The 20,005-nt window shown below is 40.5% G+C and overlaps 1 protein-coding gene across 7 annotated transcripts in view; it reads right to left on the minus strand.

Annotated features, from left to right (window-relative positions):
* Window positions 1-20,005, minus strand: part of LOC126760509 (mucin-17) — a 31,057-nt gene that overhangs the window by 2,441 nt on the left and 8,611 nt on the right. For 6 of the 7 annotated variants that reach the window (XM_050476187.1, XM_050476186.1, XM_050476184.1 and 3 more), the window contains 8 exons: window positions 6,803-7,378; window positions 4,687-6,473; window positions 4,366-4,623; window positions 3,795-4,294; window positions 3,261-3,658; window positions 2,933-3,028; window positions 230-608; window positions 69-150 (listed from right to left, as the gene is read on the minus strand). In XM_050476187.1, the coding sequence (XP_050332144.1) occupies window positions 69-150; window positions 230-608; window positions 2,933-3,028; window positions 3,261-3,658; window positions 3,795-4,294; window positions 4,366-4,623; window positions 4,687-6,473; window positions 6,803-7,378 (4,076 nt within the window). The remainder of the gene's footprint in view (window positions 1-68; window positions 151-229; window positions 609-2,932; window positions 3,029-3,260; window positions 3,659-3,794; window positions 4,295-4,365; window positions 4,624-4,686; window positions 6,474-6,802; window positions 7,379-20,005) is intronic. The other variant, XM_050476189.1, reaches the window with a different exon arrangement.

Consider the following 20,005-nt stretch of genomic DNA (forward strand, 5'->3'; position numbering starts at 1 on the left):
AAAGTAAATATATTAATTTCCTTTTCTGGAAGCATTACAATTACAGAGTTGTGCAAAAGTTTACTTACGGTCGCCACGTTTCACATCCGAAGTGTGAGAGACCGAAACCGAAAGGTGCAGCGTAACGTCCGTATGGTGAAACTGCAGTGCCTATCAAAAAGATAATAAAAATAATTACATAATTAATTGGTAGCTCATAAAATGTGCTATGTTCGCTTAAACAAATTACCAATATGACTGGGTGGTGCTCCTATGAAACTCGTCGATAATGGCGATGTTTCGAATGGCGAACGTCCAGGCAAAGCGCCCGCATAGGCCGCCATTGCACCGGGTGGCAGCTCACCGGGACGATGCAGCAAATGTGGCGAGGCGGAACTCAACGACAGCGCTGGCGATGTTTTAAGGCCGCTTAACGTTACTGCCGATGAAGGCGATGGTCCAACAGTGCCGCCCGCACTCAAAGAAGAAGTAGCACCACCTGGTGCTACGCCCACTGGATTTCCCCCACCAAGCTGCGTATTGGCCAACTTATCAGGATTTTGCTTGTTTTGATTATAGTAAATTTCCCACGCGATACGCACATGCATGGCATTCCAACGACCAGTTTTCTGTTTAACAATATTAAGTGAGGTTATAAGCGAATTATGTCATTGTTGGCAATTTTAAAATTAATTTGTGTTTTTTTTTTGTTTTATCAATGTAATTTCATGTGAGGAAATGAAAATTGTAGCATGGAAGTGGGAACACAAATTAGTGGCAGTTTAATGCAGCAATTTGACGATTGTTTGATAGTCAGAATAATTAAGTCCTTAGCCATTTCTTACCACTCTCTAAATATGAAGCACTGTTTGAGAGAGAGTCTAAATAAATGAACGACATAAAGTTATATCATACTGAAATCTCTTAAATAGGCTTCAACGTTAAAATCAATATTGCAAATATTACTTAGCTTACAACTAAATATTTTTGATGAAGTATCGTAACCTTAAACATAAAGAACCGTCAAATATATATAACGGGTTTTTCAATAGAGACGCTACAAAAAGTGACCTTTTCGCATTTCTCTTCAGTAAAGTTTGCCATTTCATCTTAGAAAGATATATGATGCAACAACGACTCGAAATTATTAAAATTTACTACCAAAATTCGGAGTCAGTGACTTTAAGAGCATTGCGTCCAATTTATGGTCGTCACAATTGTCCTGTTAGACCAACAATTGAGCGTCCAGTGGAAATTTGAATCACACTCTCTGTGACGTCGTTGGGACGAATTTTGCGAAAAGATCTTGGCCTACATCCTTACAAGACCAAATTGATGCATGAACTGACGGCGCTTGACCACTAGAATCTTCGTATGTTCATGAATCAGGCAATGCAACAACTTGAAAATGGTCCGGATTTTCATCGAAAAATCATCTTCGATGAGGCTCATTTCTGGCTGAATGGTCACATCCCGAAAAAATACGGTTTGGTGCGGTTTATGGGCCGGCGGCGCCATTGGGCCGTCCTTCTTCCGTTCATGATCAAGACCGGCACATTACTGGGAATGGGAATCGCTACTGCTCAATAACCGAATATTTTTGGCCCGAATTGGATGATATGGACTTGGACAATATGTGGTTCAACAGGACGGCGCCACGAGCCACATAGCGAATATTACTATCGATTTCGCCGCCTCGGTCATGCGATTTGACGCCGTTAGACTATTTCCTGTGAGGCTACGTCAAGTCTTTGGTCTATGCCAAAAAGCCAGCTACGATTGATGAACTTCGTACGAATATCGAATGTGACATTGCAACAGTATCGGCCGATTTATGCTTGAAAAACCGTCGAAAATTGAATTCAGCATCTAGACTTCTTGATGGCCATGCAAAAAAAATCGAGTTCCATACATATTGGCAGCGAATGTACTTTCACGGGAATAAAGAATTTCATTGATAGCCTAAACCGTTTTTGTTTATTAAAAAAAAAAAAAACTTTTGTAGCGCTGTTATTGAAAAACCCGTTATTTCCGTTGACTAAAAATTAATAATCAAACTCATTAGTATTTCGAGTAGTCTAGATGTTTGAATAACGATATAATAATCATATTTTAAAATTTTTTAATAATTTAATTAGCAGTAGTATTCAATAATATAATTTCTATGACTTTATTCAAAATTTTGTGACTTTATTGGAAATTCATTAATTGCATTGAAAAAAAAAATAAAAATTTGAAGACGCATCTATTAAATTTTGCTTGGTATTAATTATTGTATTATAGACTGAAGAATATTTATTAAAAAATTATTTTTAGTTAAATCGTTTTCCATATGTATGAATGACTGTAAGGGATTCAAAGATGGCGACAAATGAGGCCATAAGTTTCCAATAATTAGAGCCACAATGAGAATCCAAAAATGATAACACGATATAAACGACAAAAGTTTGAAAATTGCTACAATGAAGGCTAAACTATATTATTAATAAAACATTTATAATAAATAAAATAGTTGCAGCTTGAGCCAAGCCAATAGGACACCGACTTTAACAATTAATTATACTATTTCAGTAAATTTTAAGATTAAGTTTTCCTTTGCAATGTGCGGTTATAAATTTGTGGTTCGATTTCCAATGCAAAACTCTCACACAGAAAATACGGTTATCTGAGGTAATGGTAGAGTAACATCAAATATCCAAATCCAGTCTGCAATCCCCTTATTAATTTAACTAAAAGATTCTTACTAACTGCTTTATACTCCAAGTTTTACTACATGACTTCAGGTTATATTATTTCAATGGAGAAAATGCCGTTTAGCTTTTCTATTTTAACCTTACTCTAATTAGTTATAACTGAGGATCATTTTTCTACGCTACACAAATACTTTTTACACAATACTTTCTACAATTTCAAGCTTCTACGTATGGTCTTCAGAAGGAAAAAAAAAACATACCGTAAACCTCGCGGACTTAGAGGAATCAAGATTCGTTGGTGGATTGTTTGAGTTCGTGGCATTGGTGTTAGCGGAGGGCGACGATGGCGGTGGCGGCTAAATTTTTGGATTGTTTGGTTGGTGGGATACGAAACGTAACATGATGATGATTATTAACATGAAAACGAGAAATAGTGTTAAAGGAATGCATGTTGATTGGTGGATAGTTGATTAGAGGACAATTGATAGCTTGTGTATATTTGTATATGTGTTATTGCACGCACATGACAAAATTGCATGATAAATATTTCTGCAGTTTACATACTTTGAATAATATGTAGAATTTTACCTTTGGAGCGAATGAAGTTAAGTGACCCGGCGGCATAAAAGGTGTTGCCCCGCCTAGCCCTGGATGCAGCAATCCTGAATTATATCCCGGATAGCCAGGTAAACCAATGCCGGTGCGATAAAACGGCGTATCCACTGTCGCAATTTTTGGAATGTCTTTGAATAATTGCGGGAAGATGGGTGCCGGTGCTGGGGGCGGTGCAGCTGGTAGTGCGGCCGGCAAAGCGGCTGGGATAAGCTGTTGATGCTGATGTAGGTGTGTATGTTGGTGCTGATGATGGTGCAGCTCCTGACGCAAGTACGTGGAGGGTGGTGGTTGTGCCGGCGGTTGTACAGCCAAACCAGAACGATCGAGAAACCTGCTGTCCAATTCACGCCTCAACAGATCGGCTTGATCATCTAGTGTACGTATCACAAGTGCGTATAATATGATTCCAATGTTTTTTGGGGTAGTAGGGGATTAAAAATTCAATAAAAAGTGTTTGTGTAGTAATATTTATAAAATATAAATGTTAAATTGTGGGTGTTTAATTACTTTTGCTAGTTTGGAATAGAGATTCAGCTGAGAAGGGATGCGGTGCCGATGTTGTTACTGGCGTACTGGTTGCCGTTGTCACAGTCGTTTGCGAAGCGGATACTGATGATGAAGATATTGCAGAACCAATAGGCGCCGCGCCAGGTGCAACTATTGTGCCAGCTCCCGAAGAGACCGCCATCGTTGCAGATGGTGTTGTTGCGCTACTGCTCATCGCTGACGCAGACACTGTGGGTGGAGGAGGTGGCAATGGAGTAATGAAAAATGATGGCTGAAATGTAGAAGCAGCTCCAGAGGCAGAGTGCGTTGTTTGGGGCGAAGCTGAATTAGAAGGCATAGAAGCAGCAGCAGCTGCCGCAGCATTTGAAGCCGCCGACGCACTAACTGCATTCATTGACGATTGCGGTTGCGCCGGCGGCGGTGTTGGCCGCGTTACCAAACTCGATGTTGCTGACGTGCTGATTGTCGCCGTCGTTGATGGTGTTAATTGCAGCGATGAACTAAAGTTTTATTGTTATTAAAATCAAGAAGCTATCAACAATAATGCACACATTTTTCGGTGTTCACTTACCTGGGCCATAATGTGTTTTTTGGTGGATAGGGTAGACTAGGCGGTGTGGCAATATGTTGATGTGGAGATGCCATGGTGGTTGTTGGATGCGAATGCATTGTATGCAAAGCGGAAACCGTGTTACTACTATAGGGTACCGGCATGGCTGACCCTACACTACTGTTGCTAACTGCAGTTGTCATGTATGGTGGAGCACCTGTTGGTGTACTGTTGCTGGCGCTGCTGTGAGTATTGATCGATGGCGCTGAGCGCGGTATACTGCAAATACCATTGGGATATTGTAAACAAATGCGCAAAAAAATTTAAGAAATCTTGTTATACCTGTACGCAATATCACGCTCTCTGCTTGGATTTTCACTTTTAGGGGAGATAACTCTCTGAATCACAGATGAAGAACTAGGACCACCAATTAACGGTAGTGCAGAATTATTACTGCTGTTCGTGTTGGCAGTACTGGGAGAAATGCCGCGCAACATTCCATGTTGTGGATGCATTAGCATATGTGGTATTTGGGGCATGTGCGGACCTCCCGACACATGGCTGGGCGGCGGCGGTAGGTTTGGATGAGAAATCATATGTGGCGGTGGTGGTGGTAGTAAATGGGAATTGTCGCCACGTTGCAATTGAATTGTTGTATTTCCGCCGCTTATAGACACACCACTAGCACTATTGTGACCACCACTACTACTGTTACCACTGTTATTACTATTACTGCTTAAAGCCGTTGCATTTGCCACTGATGCTGTTGTTGTGGTATTCGTGTTATTGCCGCTACTATTGACACCACTACTATAAACATGACTATTATTTGGCGCTCCCATGCTCATTGGAAATCCTGCACTACTTGGCACTGATTGTGGCGGTCCATGTGGATTTGCTCCATAAGGTAAATGATGCAGTAGATGCGTAGTCTGCTGGCCAGGACCTGGACCTGGAACCGAACCTGGAGGTAAACCCGACATTGGTATCTGAACCGACGATAAAGTCGCTGGCGGTGGCGGGGCGGCAATCGTTGTGCCACCACTACAGCTAACTGGCGCCGCTGACGCCGCAGTTGAGCTGCTCACTGGAGTCACTGGACGCATGCCGGTTGAAATCACTTTAGGCGAAGGTGCTACCGGTTGTATTTCTCTACCCGTACGCGTATCAATTGTGCGAGGAGATGCATTGGGTGATGGCACGGCCGGTGGCAGATAGGGACTGTGTGGCAGACCGCTGTATGGCGCATATAATGGATAACCCGGGTACGGCGTACGATACGGTGAATGTATCAGCATTGGTGCAATGCCGTTAGGTACACCGCCTAACATTGGCGGTGCACCGGGTAAAGCAATTGCTGGATTAGCTTGCACAAACATACCATGATTGGGAGCTGACGCACTACTTGACATTGAGCTTGCCGGTGTTGCGCTAACCACGTACGGACCCTTCGGCATACTCGACATGGTTACAGGTGTCAGTGATGTTGACGATGCCGCCACTGTAACTGGCATTGACATTGTCACATTTGAATTTGTAACAGATCCGGGAATACCCGTTATAGGTGCAGTCGTAGTCGATGTTATGGGTACAACAGAGATAGGCGGCATACCGCTAGTTACTGGTACCATATGACCCATGTGTGGTGAAATACGAACACTATTTTGTTGCGTTGATGCACTACCTGGCATGAAAGCCGGAAGGAAGCCATTCATCGCAGGTGGTGGTGCAGCAATACTTTTTGGTATTGGCACATCCGTAGTACCGGTCACTTCTATCGGTTTTACACCCACACTAGCATTTGTTGGTTGCACGGAAGAGAATCCACTTTGTAAATGGTGCATAGGTGGTGCAGGACCTAGTCTACTGTTAACTCCGAAGCTACCGATGGCCGACGCTGATGTCACCGTAGTAGTAATTGGTGCAGGCATCATTGAAATCGGTGCTACCGAAGATTGTGCGCCGTTACCTTGAGTGGGTGGTAAATTCTTTCCGTGAATTGAGGCATTGATTGGCGACGTAACCAGATGGGCGCCAACTGGATTTGTTGCTAGCTTCGGAACAAACTGGCTGTCAATATGTTGGGCTGCAGGCGAGGACTGGACCAAATTTCTGGTTTCCGCAGATACCTTAAATATAAACAGAAAATAAATTTATTGAGTGAAACATTTCATCAGCAAAATTAAATATATTTTTTGTATTTTTGCAGTTGAGTAAATAAGAGCGGTACTCATGTTAGCATACAAACCGCTTTGAAAAATTTAGGCTGATGTAAAATCGACTGTGAGCTCATTAAATTTTCATTGAAATAATTGATGATACATGATACACCTGATTACGAATTAGCTATATGCTAACCTATAAAAAATATTACTAGTCCGGTAGTGGTGAATTTCAATCAAACTAATTTAATTTTTGAAAAAGATCTCTTCTGGCCTATTTGAGTACTCTTCCCTACCTGGTGCGATGGAGTGGAGAAAGGAGGTGGCAGATTAGGTTGCAGCTGTACGCCTGCCACCGTTGGTTGCTGTTGTGGTGAGTGCAATTGTTGATGTTGTTGTTGTTGCTGCTGTTGCATTTGTTGTTGCGCATTTGAACCAGACGGTGGCTTTTCATTAGTAATTGTAACCGTGTGTACAGGTGTTGGAGGCCCGCTTGAACATGCTGTCTGAACCATCGGTGAATGAACACCCGATCCAGGTGGCATTCCATCGACTGAATGAGCAGTAGTTTGACTACTGTTCTTTCCCAATGGAACACTTTCTTTATTCTGTTGCGCCATCGCAACTGGGGACATGCCTGGTACTCCGCTCCCGATTCCACTAGCCACACCGCCAACTGCCGGGCCCACCCCAGCCACCGCAGAGACCATTGGCGCTGGAAAACTCTCATTGTTTTCGCTTTTGATGCTGACACCTGTCGCTTGCTGTGGATAATCTGATGATTTACGCGGAGTAGTTGGACTCGGTGTCGCATTTGCGATGTGCTGAGTAGGAGTTGATGGAAAAACTATAGGTCCCAACCTTTCAGAGCCCTGTAAAAAAACGATGACAAAAATTACATAATATTTAAAGTGTAAGAATATAATTTTAGTATTGAACATGTAAAATAACGGTAGATTGCTAACCATAATACTTGCCACGAAATTTCGGTACACTGAGAAATATTTAAATGAGTCAACCTCAAAATTTATCAAAAATTTTAATTTTTTATTACCACTGTTGTTGTAGAAATATAGGTAAAAAAAATCCTAAAATGGTTTTGGAAAATGTTACTGAGACAATGACAGGTAACAAATCCAGGTTCGTCCCGTGGAAAATTGTATCTACCAGCTTCACATAATATACAACTTTCATTCTTTATACATTTCCGATACAAACAAAAGAAATTGTAAGTTTCTATCGGATCGCGATCTTTTGTCTCTTTTCAGTGAACTCACCTTCGGTGAAATATTTTGTTCCAATGGTGAGAAATTTTGTTCTGTAGCACATATGGATGCACATGGCTGTAGTTGACTGGTTGTGATATTAGCATTAGGTGGCGTTGGTATAGCTGTTGTTGTTGATGTGCTTGCGGTAACTGTTGTTGTTGTCGAAGTTTTTCCAGGGCTGATCGGCTCCGCAGCAGTGCCATCCTGCGCGTTGCCTCCGGAAGACTCTACACGTACTATAATTGCTATTTTGTACGATGCGTATGATGTTCCGTAAGTTTTCGAATCGGTAGCGAAATCGAAAACACGGAATACAAACACGACAGCAACTACAATTACACCACCAAATGATCGATGTAATACAACGTAAATCGTAGCGATTTACCTAAAATTGTTTGATTATCGAACACATCAGTTCATAGCACGAATTTTCACATTTCTTCTACGTAGATCAAGGTATAACGTAGACAATAGCTTGTAACACCGTAAATAACCAAACACATCCATTGTAATTTTTCTAATTAGACAAAATATTGCAGCTTATTTAAGTATGATATCATAGTTAATGCAGGTTCACGGATCATTATTGCACATCTTTCGATAAACGTAAACAATGACTCGAGTGGGACGTTCGTGGAATTTAACATGACAAGACGATGAGTTTATACTTTTTAGTATAAATTTATTTTTTTAATTTTTTTTTTTGAAATATACTTTAGTAGCATTTACATATGTTTTATTTTATGTTCCGAAACTAATTGCACTATATACGAAGATTACCGAAATCTCCAAACCAAATGAAGCTATTACAAAACAACTGATCAGGGAGAAATATAATATAGAGGAAGTACAAAATATAAAAACAAACTATGCTGAGTAATTGAAGATCTATGTATATAGTCAGTGTAAAGGTTAGGTTAATCTGGTACGCCACTAAGCCACGCATAGACCAGATGGAGTTCACTTGCTAAGTCCAAGAGGAGTAGTCAACGTTTAGTATGACTGCGCTTGACGCGAATTTTAACAGACTCTGCGGTCTCACCGTCGATACCCCCTCAAGTGTATCATACTGTGAGGACCCCCCAGATGTTTACAGCGTAGTCTTGTGAATGTGGAGCAGGTGCACAAGAGATGCTCCATTGTTTCTCTGGTGCCCTGGTGTATAACTCTGCGATTCGTTTTGGATTTGCTTTGAAAAACTATAGAATAACTTTTTTAAAGAATCGAGCCGAGTAAAATAAAAAAAAAATATAATAAAAATCTCATTCAAATAGAAATCTATTATAACACCGAACATTCTCTAAGATACCAAGCTTGGCAGAATTCGGACCGCTCTCTACATTCGTAATTTGAGCTCGCTGGTATTTCACAGTTAAACTCAGGTTCTCCGCAACTAAACAAAAAAGGTAGTAAACACTACAGCGTAGCGCATATTGCAGCTAAGAGCATCGCATATCCATGCCACCAGCGACGTTGACGCAGTGAGCAGCTAGTTGATTTGATAGTGAGTAACCAATTTGTTGGGTGGCTGGGAGGAAGCCACAATGCGCTCGCTACGCTGAGCACAAACCATATGCAATGGCATGCACTGTAGTGAGTTGCGACACGACATGCTACCGCCGTTCACTCGTATACTGCTCCTTTGCTTGCTCATACGAGTGCTAGAAAACTGGCTAGTTGGCTCTTTGGCTATTTGACGGGTTTGCTTTTGCACGGTTTGCTGCTGCTGTTGTTTGCTGTTTACATTTTTTGTTGTTGTTGTTTTGAGGAACGAATATAAAACTATGCGAATCGGCAACGACAAAGGCAAAGGCAACGACAACGACTACAGAGACTACGATTGGGTGCGGCCACAAGTTATGGTTTGGTGTCGACGACCACCTTCACTTTAATACCTACACATACACTATGCTTCGCCGCCAACCGTCAACACCACCACACCACACCACCATCAACCGCACACCGCACTAATTCACTATGTTTGCCACTACATCAATGTACACCACTTAACCACTTTGCTTTACTTCAACAATTTGCTTGGTTTGACGCCGAACGCCGAACGTCGACTGCTGTGCGTCTGTCTTGAAGCTTTGAAAATACTTAGTCAATTACGTTAGTTTGGCGCAACCATAACCACACAACCACGGTGTGCTTAATTAAAAGCAACTACACGAGTATATACGACTGGTGTGCGCTTTTGGCCCGGAGGACTAAAGCGACTGTTGGCCACCACCACATTCTTAGCTGACGTGCTACCTGACGTTTATGCTAATGACAACGACGAAGGGAGCTGCAGCTAATTTCTTTGGCGTCTTTTTTCAAATTGTTTAGTGTTAACGCGGCATGAAGAACATTTTCGCACAAATTTTATTGAATTTATTAATAATTTTCGCTAACCAACGCACGTCGTACAACAAATCGCACTGGTAGTGTCTAGTGGGACCGACCGCAGGCGGTTATGTTCTCGCTGCCACTGTAAACACATATATTTAATGCTGCCAAAGAGTCAGCTCAGTCATTGCGGCTGTCGTCGGTATGTCGATAATTAACACCGTAATCCGCGCGATTATAAATTAAGTCTAATTGATTGAGTGCCGTAGCGGCATTTACATTTTGGCAGCAACCCGTCGAGATCCAACGACTCGGCCATTGAGTGCATGCAGTGCCTACAATGGCGAACCGAGTAAGCCAAAAAGACAGCGCGGGGATGGTTGGTGGGTAGCTTTGGCGTATGCTCTAGCCATAGTAACCGAAAGTACGAAAACACGTTGAAGCTATGTCAACGACGATAGCTAAGAGCAACAACTCGCGAAACAATTGTGTGAATGTGTTGACGACGGCAGCTTTTCTGACGGCCACTGACACCCCGCCGACAAATGAACATACTACAATAAACCCAAGCAAACTTATAGTATTCGTAGAATGAAAGAAAATGAGAATAAAAAACGAAAAACTTGGAGAACAAAACAAAAGAATAAATAACATTTATTCGCCAAAAAAGAACGCTTTGCCGCTGGGGTATTTTAGACTACACTTGTATACATCCGCAAGTAGGGATCGTTGTTATGAATAAAAGTTGGAGAAAACGTCGATATTCGACAGGGTATATTTGCGGTTCCGATGACAGCAGAGTTTATATAACAGGAATGGACGTTTTATTGTAAGGAGTTGTCAATAGGACAACTTTCCTCCAAGAATTTTGTTTTCCTGTCGCAACAAAAACAACTATGGAGTCTTTCATTTCAATATCTTCTGTCTGTTACTGAAGAGTTTCAAACTAAGGACCGAAAATTGTTTATGTCTTAACACTGTCAGTGTCTAAATGTTATTTAAGCTGTCCCCGCGGGCCAAATACAGGCAACGATCGGTTTCGGATAAGTGTAAAGAGAGGATATCTGAAACACCCTTGGATCTAATCCGCGCGCTCTGATATGAGTCGATGAATTAACTATTTTAAACCGTGGAACGGACCCGAATTTTTATCCGGCCAAGGACTGTCAACTCGGCGTAATTCTGCCGCTCCAACAACAACAATGTTACGTCGTCTGCATTTATAATTTATACACTCAGAACAGTAAATTTCAGGTACGCAAGGTTCCGTAAACCCGTACACGGACCTGGTAGCTAGACCAAACCCAAATTTAGTATTCTACCCTTAAATAGAAAACGTTATTAAACCAAAAAAAATCAAACACAGTCATGTCAATCTTGGATCACTCCATAGGCACAACTTTCTCATACAATATTTATTTCATTAATGAAGATTTTTCGGTCAACCCCGCAATTCGCGACCGCATATAGCTACGCATATAAAAGAGAGGATGAAAACGAAATAGCAAAAACACCAGCGGCAATAAAAATAAATGCACAAAACAAAAAACTGCCAGCACCACATTCAATGGCTAGATGTGCAGAATGAATGCGAATGGGGAGCAAAGAGATACAAAAACGACGGCAATAAAAGCAGAAAAAATAACAAAAAATCAAAAATAAATAATAAAATTTCGCGAATACAATCGCTAACAAATAAATGTGCATGTGTGTATATGCATATCTGTAGGTATGACTACGGGCACGAAGACGACGAAAATGCCAACGATGCCATGAACTGAGAAACGGGTGGGACGGATAACCAGCCACACAATTTCAGAGCTACTCACAAGAGCCATAGTAAAACGCCATGTTAAAAGTCTGATAGGCGTCCATGGGGGATGGGATGAGACAATGAAGTGGGAGCATTTGACAGTAGACAGATTTTTGTATACCTTTCAGGGAAATGCAGGAAACCGTAAACGCGTAGAGATTTCAGAAACATATCGCGCTGTACCACCAAATTTTTAGCTAAGCAGCACAGGATCAACTTTTTCTAACGGTTATTTTTTTAACAGACAACTGGCACACTCTGCTTGATAAGAAACAAAAGTTATTAGGCACTTTCTACCCGGTTTGATCCCCCCTGTTGGCAAAGGTAAGTTGCCTGCTTTCAAAATACAGTCAAATATTTCTCGAAACCGAACAAGTTTTGATATTTCTGTGACGTGCTTTAATTTTTGAGATGGTTAATTTGCAGATACTATCAAGACAGGCAACAAATGTCAGAGGAGGAATAAACTTTTGTTGTTCAAAACTCATATTTTTAGTTTTTTTTTCTAAGTTAAACCTTAGTATAGTCCAGCAAGACTGTAAAATTTATAAGATAAAACATTGAATCAACAATAAATCACTGGTTCAATCAAATTTGGAGTCGGGATTTTGAAACAAAATAGTTATGCCTTTTTGAGCGTTCGAGTCAACGCCTTGGTCCACCGTTAGCATGCATTTTTAGTATTGAATTCCTGCTTCATTTCGCTGTTTCGGTATTCAAAACGTGTATTTATGCAAATTCGCAAAATGATTCCGTCGCCGATGAAAAGACAGACAGGCCGTTTCTGCTATCATTTAATTCACTTATTGTTGTTGTTGCTAGCCGTTGCGAATACTGATGTAGTGTAGTGGCCATAGTTTCCGCTACTTGTACCACTCGATTTGATTCTCCTTTTGTTGCTAGTTTGCTATAGATATCCATATATGCAGCACATACATGCATTTGTTGTACATATGTATGTAATATCACTTTTACACAAACATATACTGGTTGGTCAGATATTGCTGTAACACCAACAGAGCAGCCAATGATATTCACGAACCGATAACAAGGAAAATTGCAACGGCAGCAACATATCGAATACGGAATGCATTAACCAACCAGTCGCCAGCCAGCCAGCCAGCTAGTCAGCCAACGAGCAAGCCAGCCACAGAGGCAGATTTGCACCGAAACACATTAAAAAGTAAAGTAATAACAGCAACAATTATATATGTATAAATGTATCCAAATGGTTGTATGTGTGTATGTGAGTTCAGCGGTAGCAGAAACTACAAAGAAGATGAAAGAAAGCATCGGCAAATAAAATAAAAAAGCGGATGAAAACACTTCACGGATGTGGGGAAAGCCTAGACACAAAACGAAAACAACTGAACACACTATTTCGACGGTATTACCGACTGTCCAACCGACGAAACGCGAGTTTGCTTAAGCGACACTACGTACGAACCGGAGTATGTAGCGGCACTGACGCGACGACACCGTCACCACTGACGGCGCTGACGAAAGCTACGATGACGATGCGTGGCAATGTGGTTGCAACGCTACGATTTGCAACGTCTTAAAGCGCTCCGACTCCGCGTTTGACTGACTGACCTATGCGCGACGAAGAGGCACTCGACACTCGACAACTTAACAAGGCAGTGCACAGTGCGCCAACATCAACGTTGTGCCACTCAAAGCATTTAAAACACACACATACACATATACACATATGTACATATATAGACTCGCACACAGTGCCGCCGCGTCCAGTCTAGCACGCCAACAGAGTGCACTAAAGCGGAAGCGAAACTGAGAAGATACTGATTGAGGAGAGCAATCAATGAGCGAATGTACATAGCGTAAGCAAAGCGCATAAAGCCGGTCGAACGCCTGGTCGTTCAGTTCAGTTAGTTCCCAGTTCCCCTTATGCTCAACAGAGTACCACTGCCTCGTTTACCTTTGTGTACCGACGTTGGAGTATGGTGTGGTTGAGAAATGTTGCTGCCGCTTTCTACCGAACACACAACGACCGTTTATATATTACTACGGTCTGTGCCACTGGGCTGCTCTTGCACATTTGTTTACATGTAGACATGCCGTGCTACCAACTCTAGCCATGGTGAGCTACCAACTTTTGTTGTGCTTTTCAGCAACAACCAGCACAATTGTAGTTGCATAGCATCGTTTGCCTCTTTGCACGGCGTGTCGTCTCTTTGTGAGTACATACGAAACTCGGCTGCTCCTAGCGCTACTATCAATGGGGGGTTTCAAATCACAACCAAATCAGCAACAGCGCTACTAGCCGTTTTATTGTATGTACGGCTTTATGCATGTGTGTGTAAATTCTGTTAAAAAAGTTTCCGAAAATCGTCAGGAAAATCAAGTATACAAGGACCTCGTGTAACATTAAAGCTTTGAATAGAGTGTAAACTTGCCACACTCTTGCTGAATGTTTGAGAGAGCTAAATTTTAAGTTTTTGTGGGGAACTTTCTTCTGAGCGAACACTAAAATAACCGGATATAGGAAGTATGACACACAACTCTCTAAACCAAGTCAGTCTCCAGTCCTTTGCTGATTTGTATGTATCAAAACCATTATTATTTTCAAAAAGTTTCATATAATATCTATCACACCACATATCAGCAATTTTGGGAACTTTTCTAACAGACAGTGAGTTACTCAACTCAAACAGAAAGAGTGGCAAGATTACTTCAAACACAGCAGTGAGTTTGCCGACATCCATAACACGTTATTACTCTCTGTTTGCTACCGTTGGCGAACTGAACCGTTTCCCCGCCTGTGGTCTACGTTACCGGAACGGTGGATTTAAGATAAGAAAGTAAATTAATTAAGAGTTTATTTTAATTTTGAAAAATTAAACATTGATACATGAATGTACAATATGTACTCTGATGGCAGAGACTGGGCCATAATTACAACTTTAAGAAATTCTTCAAAACCCCTGCCACTATGGAAACGCCATTCTAAAAGCCTTTAAGTGTCTATTTGTCTCATCTACCAAAATATTTGACCCAAATACATGTAAAGTGGCAAATAATGATAAGTTTTTTTCTTTAAGCAACTTTGTTTGCCACCGAAGTCATCTAAGGGCAGGTCTAGTAAACGCTTTTCAACGAGATCGCACCATAATAGACTTTTCTGGTGGTACGAGGACTGTTTGCAAGAGAATGGTGGTTGCGTCAATTCCCAAGACAGTCGTTTGTACCTTACCGGAAATGACGTGGGATTTATCCGGCCAAGAACTATCCGTTCGGCGATCTAACTCTGTTTGGACCCTAAGTAGTAGTACTAGCTAATTATTCAACACAAACCGAACATTTTATATTCTTGCAACTTGCAGGAATCAAAGCCAGATTTACACTGACTGTCATATTCGACATAAGGTTTGTTACAAAAATGAAAATCATTATATTTAGTATATGGGAGTTGGAGTATTATCGACCCGATTTTATCTATTTTAGGCACAAAGATACAGTGTTATGATTTGAACACGCTCTCTCATTTTTATTGATATAACTCACATATTGACCAATATATGCGGTATAAAGTCACCGGAAGTTCGAAAATTTTTATATTCGGTATATGGGGGCTAAAAGAATAATTGAGCCGATACAACCCATTTTTGATACACAGACATAATGTTATAAGGAAAAGATTCTCTCTGAATTTCAATTGTATACCTCATACATTGACCGATATTTTCGGTCGAAAGTCAACTATAGATACTGGGGTCCACATTTCCGGTATTCGGAAACTTGAACAGTTTTGGTTGGATTTGAGAAATTTTTAATCATAAGGTCACATACTTTAAAGGCATTATTCGTACAAATTTGTATCCCGTTATATCAATTGCCACTTGATTTGAACATGGAAAGTGAAAGAATCAAGTGGAATTTAGAACCGCGTTAGTCCGATTTCGCTCATTTTTACACTGTGACATAAAAATGTGAGAATAATGTCAGGGACCGAATTTAGTCGAAATTAGTCGGGCGCGTCCCGAGATATGCGATTTTACCTATATGTGGGTGGTACCACGACCATCGTCCACTTTTTCCCCGGCTCCGATAAAGCCCTCTCATACCATATCGAGTGTAAAATTTAATGTATCTGGCGTATTTAGTTATTGTTTTATTGCACTGTTAGTAGCTTTTAACAGTACTGTTATATACGGTCCGATTTCATTCATTTTCACACCCTCTGTAGGAGTTCTTATAGGATTTATGTAACTTGAGAGAGCTTGTTCATATTGGCTTGAACGGTTTGAGAGTTTTGTAAATTGAACCCTATTAATTAGTTTTAGATGATACGTTTAACCGTTAGGTGAAAAAACTGTTATACTCTGTAGCACCATGTTGCAAGAGTATAAAAATTGTACGTATTTTTTTATTATTTCGTGACCAACCAATTACCCAACTTTCGTCGGAATATATGTATGTAAATACACAGCTCACGTTATTCTACCACCTACTGCGAACGACTGTGTCACTTTTGGCTCAATATGCATCAGTAGTGCACCGATTCGGGCAAAATCAACGAACAAAACTGTCAATTTTCACTACAGGTTATGCACACACTACGCGCCACACGTTCAGCACATGTACTCACTCAGCCATACATAAATATGTACATACATGCATGTGCTATGTAGCTATAGTCAACTCTCCGGAGGCATATCTGTGTTCTGTGTTGACAAACAGAGAGTACGACGCAGAGATTTTTAATGGCCGTTTGTTGGTGGATGCAAAGCTACGAAATGGGCAGGCGGAGGACAGACAGACAGACAGACAAGCAGACTAAAATAGATTTGCAACTTGCAATTTGCAAATTGGCGTTCAATTGAATTGTTCGGTACCCATTCGAAGTGAATTATACTTGTACAAAGCACAAAGGCAAGTTAAGCGAGAAAGGAACAATAAGCGACCAGCAGCAATCAAGCAAACATACATGCATGTATATATACATACATATGTATGTATGTAGTAGTATATTCAGCCATAGACGATAAGTAAGAAGCAACCACTTTGGTTTTATTACCTCGTTGAATGTCCCTTACTGCCGCTCGTCACATGGCTTTGCTATTCGTGTATGAACACCACCAACAACGCCGGGCCCAAGCATATGCAGTATGTACGTATGCCCGCCGGACAGGCCATACCTTCACAGAATTTATGATGCTCATAGCAACGCGTATCACGTTCACTGTATGTAAGCATTCGACACAAGTAGTTACGTGAGTTTATGTTCATCAACCACTTCGCATGCCACAGTCAAAACATCATCCTCGGCTATGGCCGTACGACCCCCTCGACATGGGAATAAGACTAATCGTGTCTATCAAATCACTTACCAGTTGTACACACAAAGTTGTGAATTGACAAGTACTTACGAGAACACCCAGCCCCGATACCAACTTAACACTAGCATATACACATACCTATATACACATAATCACATACTATACAGTGTGCTTGTGTCTATGCACATATGTATGTATGTATTTAATACTCGTGGTGTGTACACTTGTAAATAGGTAAGTCGGTACGTGAGTGTGTACTTGCTTTTTGTGGCAATTGAACTGAAATCCAGCTAAGCTTAACCAAGCCAACTCAATCCAAACATGTCCAACAACCAAACGGCAAGCCATGCCATAGCACTACAAAACTTAAGGCAAATAAAAGTAGTGAAAAAACTCGCAACTGAAACGTATTGAGCAAATTTGGCATATTGGCATAAGCACAGTAGGCCATTTAGGTTAGAACTGGTAGCTATTTTCTACTAAAAGTTCAAGTATTTGGAACAAATCTAAAACATCTGCAATAAAACGTTTTTTAAGGGGTTAAATGGGTTTAAAAAAAATCGAAATTTTATTGTCTTATTAAATTCTACAACACCTCTAGAATATTGTCCTTAATTTTCAAGTTGATCCGAGTAATAGTTTCGGAGATACAGCCTTGAAAACTTGAACTAGGGTAAGTAGCAGTCTTTAAAAGGCTTTTTCTCGAAACTGTGTTTTTGAAGTCGATTGGCAAGATATCACGAGAACTATTCAACCGATCTTCATGAAATTTCACACAGGTCTTTGAGGTGCAGTTCTTAAAGACTTTGACGAAGGATTTTTTTTCGATTGCAACTATTTGAAAACATCTAAGTTCTAGGTTAAAGTTTTAACTAAAAAACGTATTTTTTACTTAAGACGATCCTGTAAGGAGTTATCCTGCCAACGTGGGCGCATCTTCTTTCCGAAGGGTCACCGGAAATAGGGTCGCAATGGCCGAGTTTCAAATACTTTGTCGAAAAATTTCAGAATTTCTTTGTTAATAGTTTTATATGAGAAAAAATTATTGAAAAAAGGATGTTTTTACGCGATGAAACCCATGTAACCCCTTAATGTTTTAGATAAATATAAATATTTAAACCGAAATAGAAAAAATAATTTTGAAAATATTTCTCTTAAACAGTACTAAAAAATTAGCAATAATTAACGAACTCAAGATTCAAAGCTTCGAGAAAACAATAAAAATTACCGACTACACTTCTAGACCCCTTAAAACCCAGAGAATATTTCACTGTCTCTATAAATGGAAATTAATCGATCAATTGCGTAAGTAAGCCCCCCAAAAGTAACGGTATTACTTTATATAGTCTGGGGAGCATCTATATACAACATAAACAAGTCCTCATGTCAATAATCCCAATCGTGGCCGGATAAAAATCCGGGTCCATTCCGGTTACGTAGAATATTGATGACATATTCGACAAATATATTAGAAACTTCGTACCTGTCAGAAAACCGCACGTTCGACCCTTCGGTTCCTACAACAGTGGGTCTCGAAAATTTTTCTGAACAATTGCATGACTCTTGATATATTTAAATATCATATCGCTTTCTAAAATCCCTGTTCTTTACAAAAGGTTTGCAGCTCCTCGAAGTTCTGACAAAGTTTTATTGATACAATTTTTTTCAATTATTTTTAATTATTCTACAGCATTTCTCAAATATAAACAATATCTTTTAATTTAATTTATATCTATTTTTTGTACATAGAACCACACTGTGCCACCGTGACGGGGTCGAAGCAAAAACCTGAGTGCTCAATTTGTAATCATTCGATTGAGTGCTCATAGCGGTTAGCAAAGCTGCTAATAGCTGCCGCTGTTGTAATAGTAATAATGCGCGTAATTCGATAAATCGTAAACGCTACTTGAATGAAACATGATTACGATTTATGATATGCCAATGGAATATTGGTATGTATTGTGCTATCGCTTGTTGTCGTTATTGTTGCCGATATTGTTGTTGTTATTGCTGCTGGGGTTGGTATTATTGCGGCTAATGCGCGCACAGCAAGGAGGCGAATAACAACATTCATATACGAAGCCAAACAACGAGCGTCGATATAATCAAATGGCTCGGCGACTTAGCGACCACCCGCCTGCCTGCATGCCTAACTGATATATAACAGTTAAACGGTACATAACAACCAACTCTGCCGACTAACTAACAAACAGACCGACGATTTGCCGAAAGCTTAAATGAGCGAATACACGTATCCACCAAGAGCATGCTGCAACGATGAGGATGGCCGACGACGACGATGTTGCTGCGGTTATGTTCACAGGTACCAACAATATGTTGTAATTATTCTCAGTGTTGTCGTACTGACTCCAATAAAATCGGAGTCAACAGTGGGATATGCGACGGCGAGAGCAGCATTGAAACGGTGGTGGTTTAAATATGCAGGCGAATTTGTAAATATGTACAAGTATAAGTTTAATAGGGTAGTCCTGACTAGGAAAAAAGCTTCTGATTGGTAAATTTTCGCATTTAAACTCTGAGCATTTCGGAAAAACAAAATGTCAAAAAAAATATTTTGGCAAACATTATGTACATATGTATGTATTTATAGGCTAATCAGCTTAACACAAAATAAAAAAATAATAATATAACGGTACCCGCCGGGGGAAGCAGAGGAATACCTCCACTCCGTTGGAAATACCAGGTGGAGAAGGTCCTGGTTTCGCTTGGAATCTCCAATTGGCGCCACATTGCAAAAAGAAGAACGACTGGGGCGCTGTTTTTAAC

Source organism: Bactrocera neohumeralis, chromosome 5 (assembly GCF_024586455.1).
Source record: "Bactrocera neohumeralis isolate Rockhampton chromosome 5, APGP_CSIRO_Bneo_wtdbg2-racon-allhic-juicebox.fasta_v2, whole genome shotgun sequence".
Lineage (NCBI taxonomy): Eukaryota > Metazoa > Arthropoda > Insecta > Diptera > Tephritidae > Bactrocera > Bactrocera neohumeralis.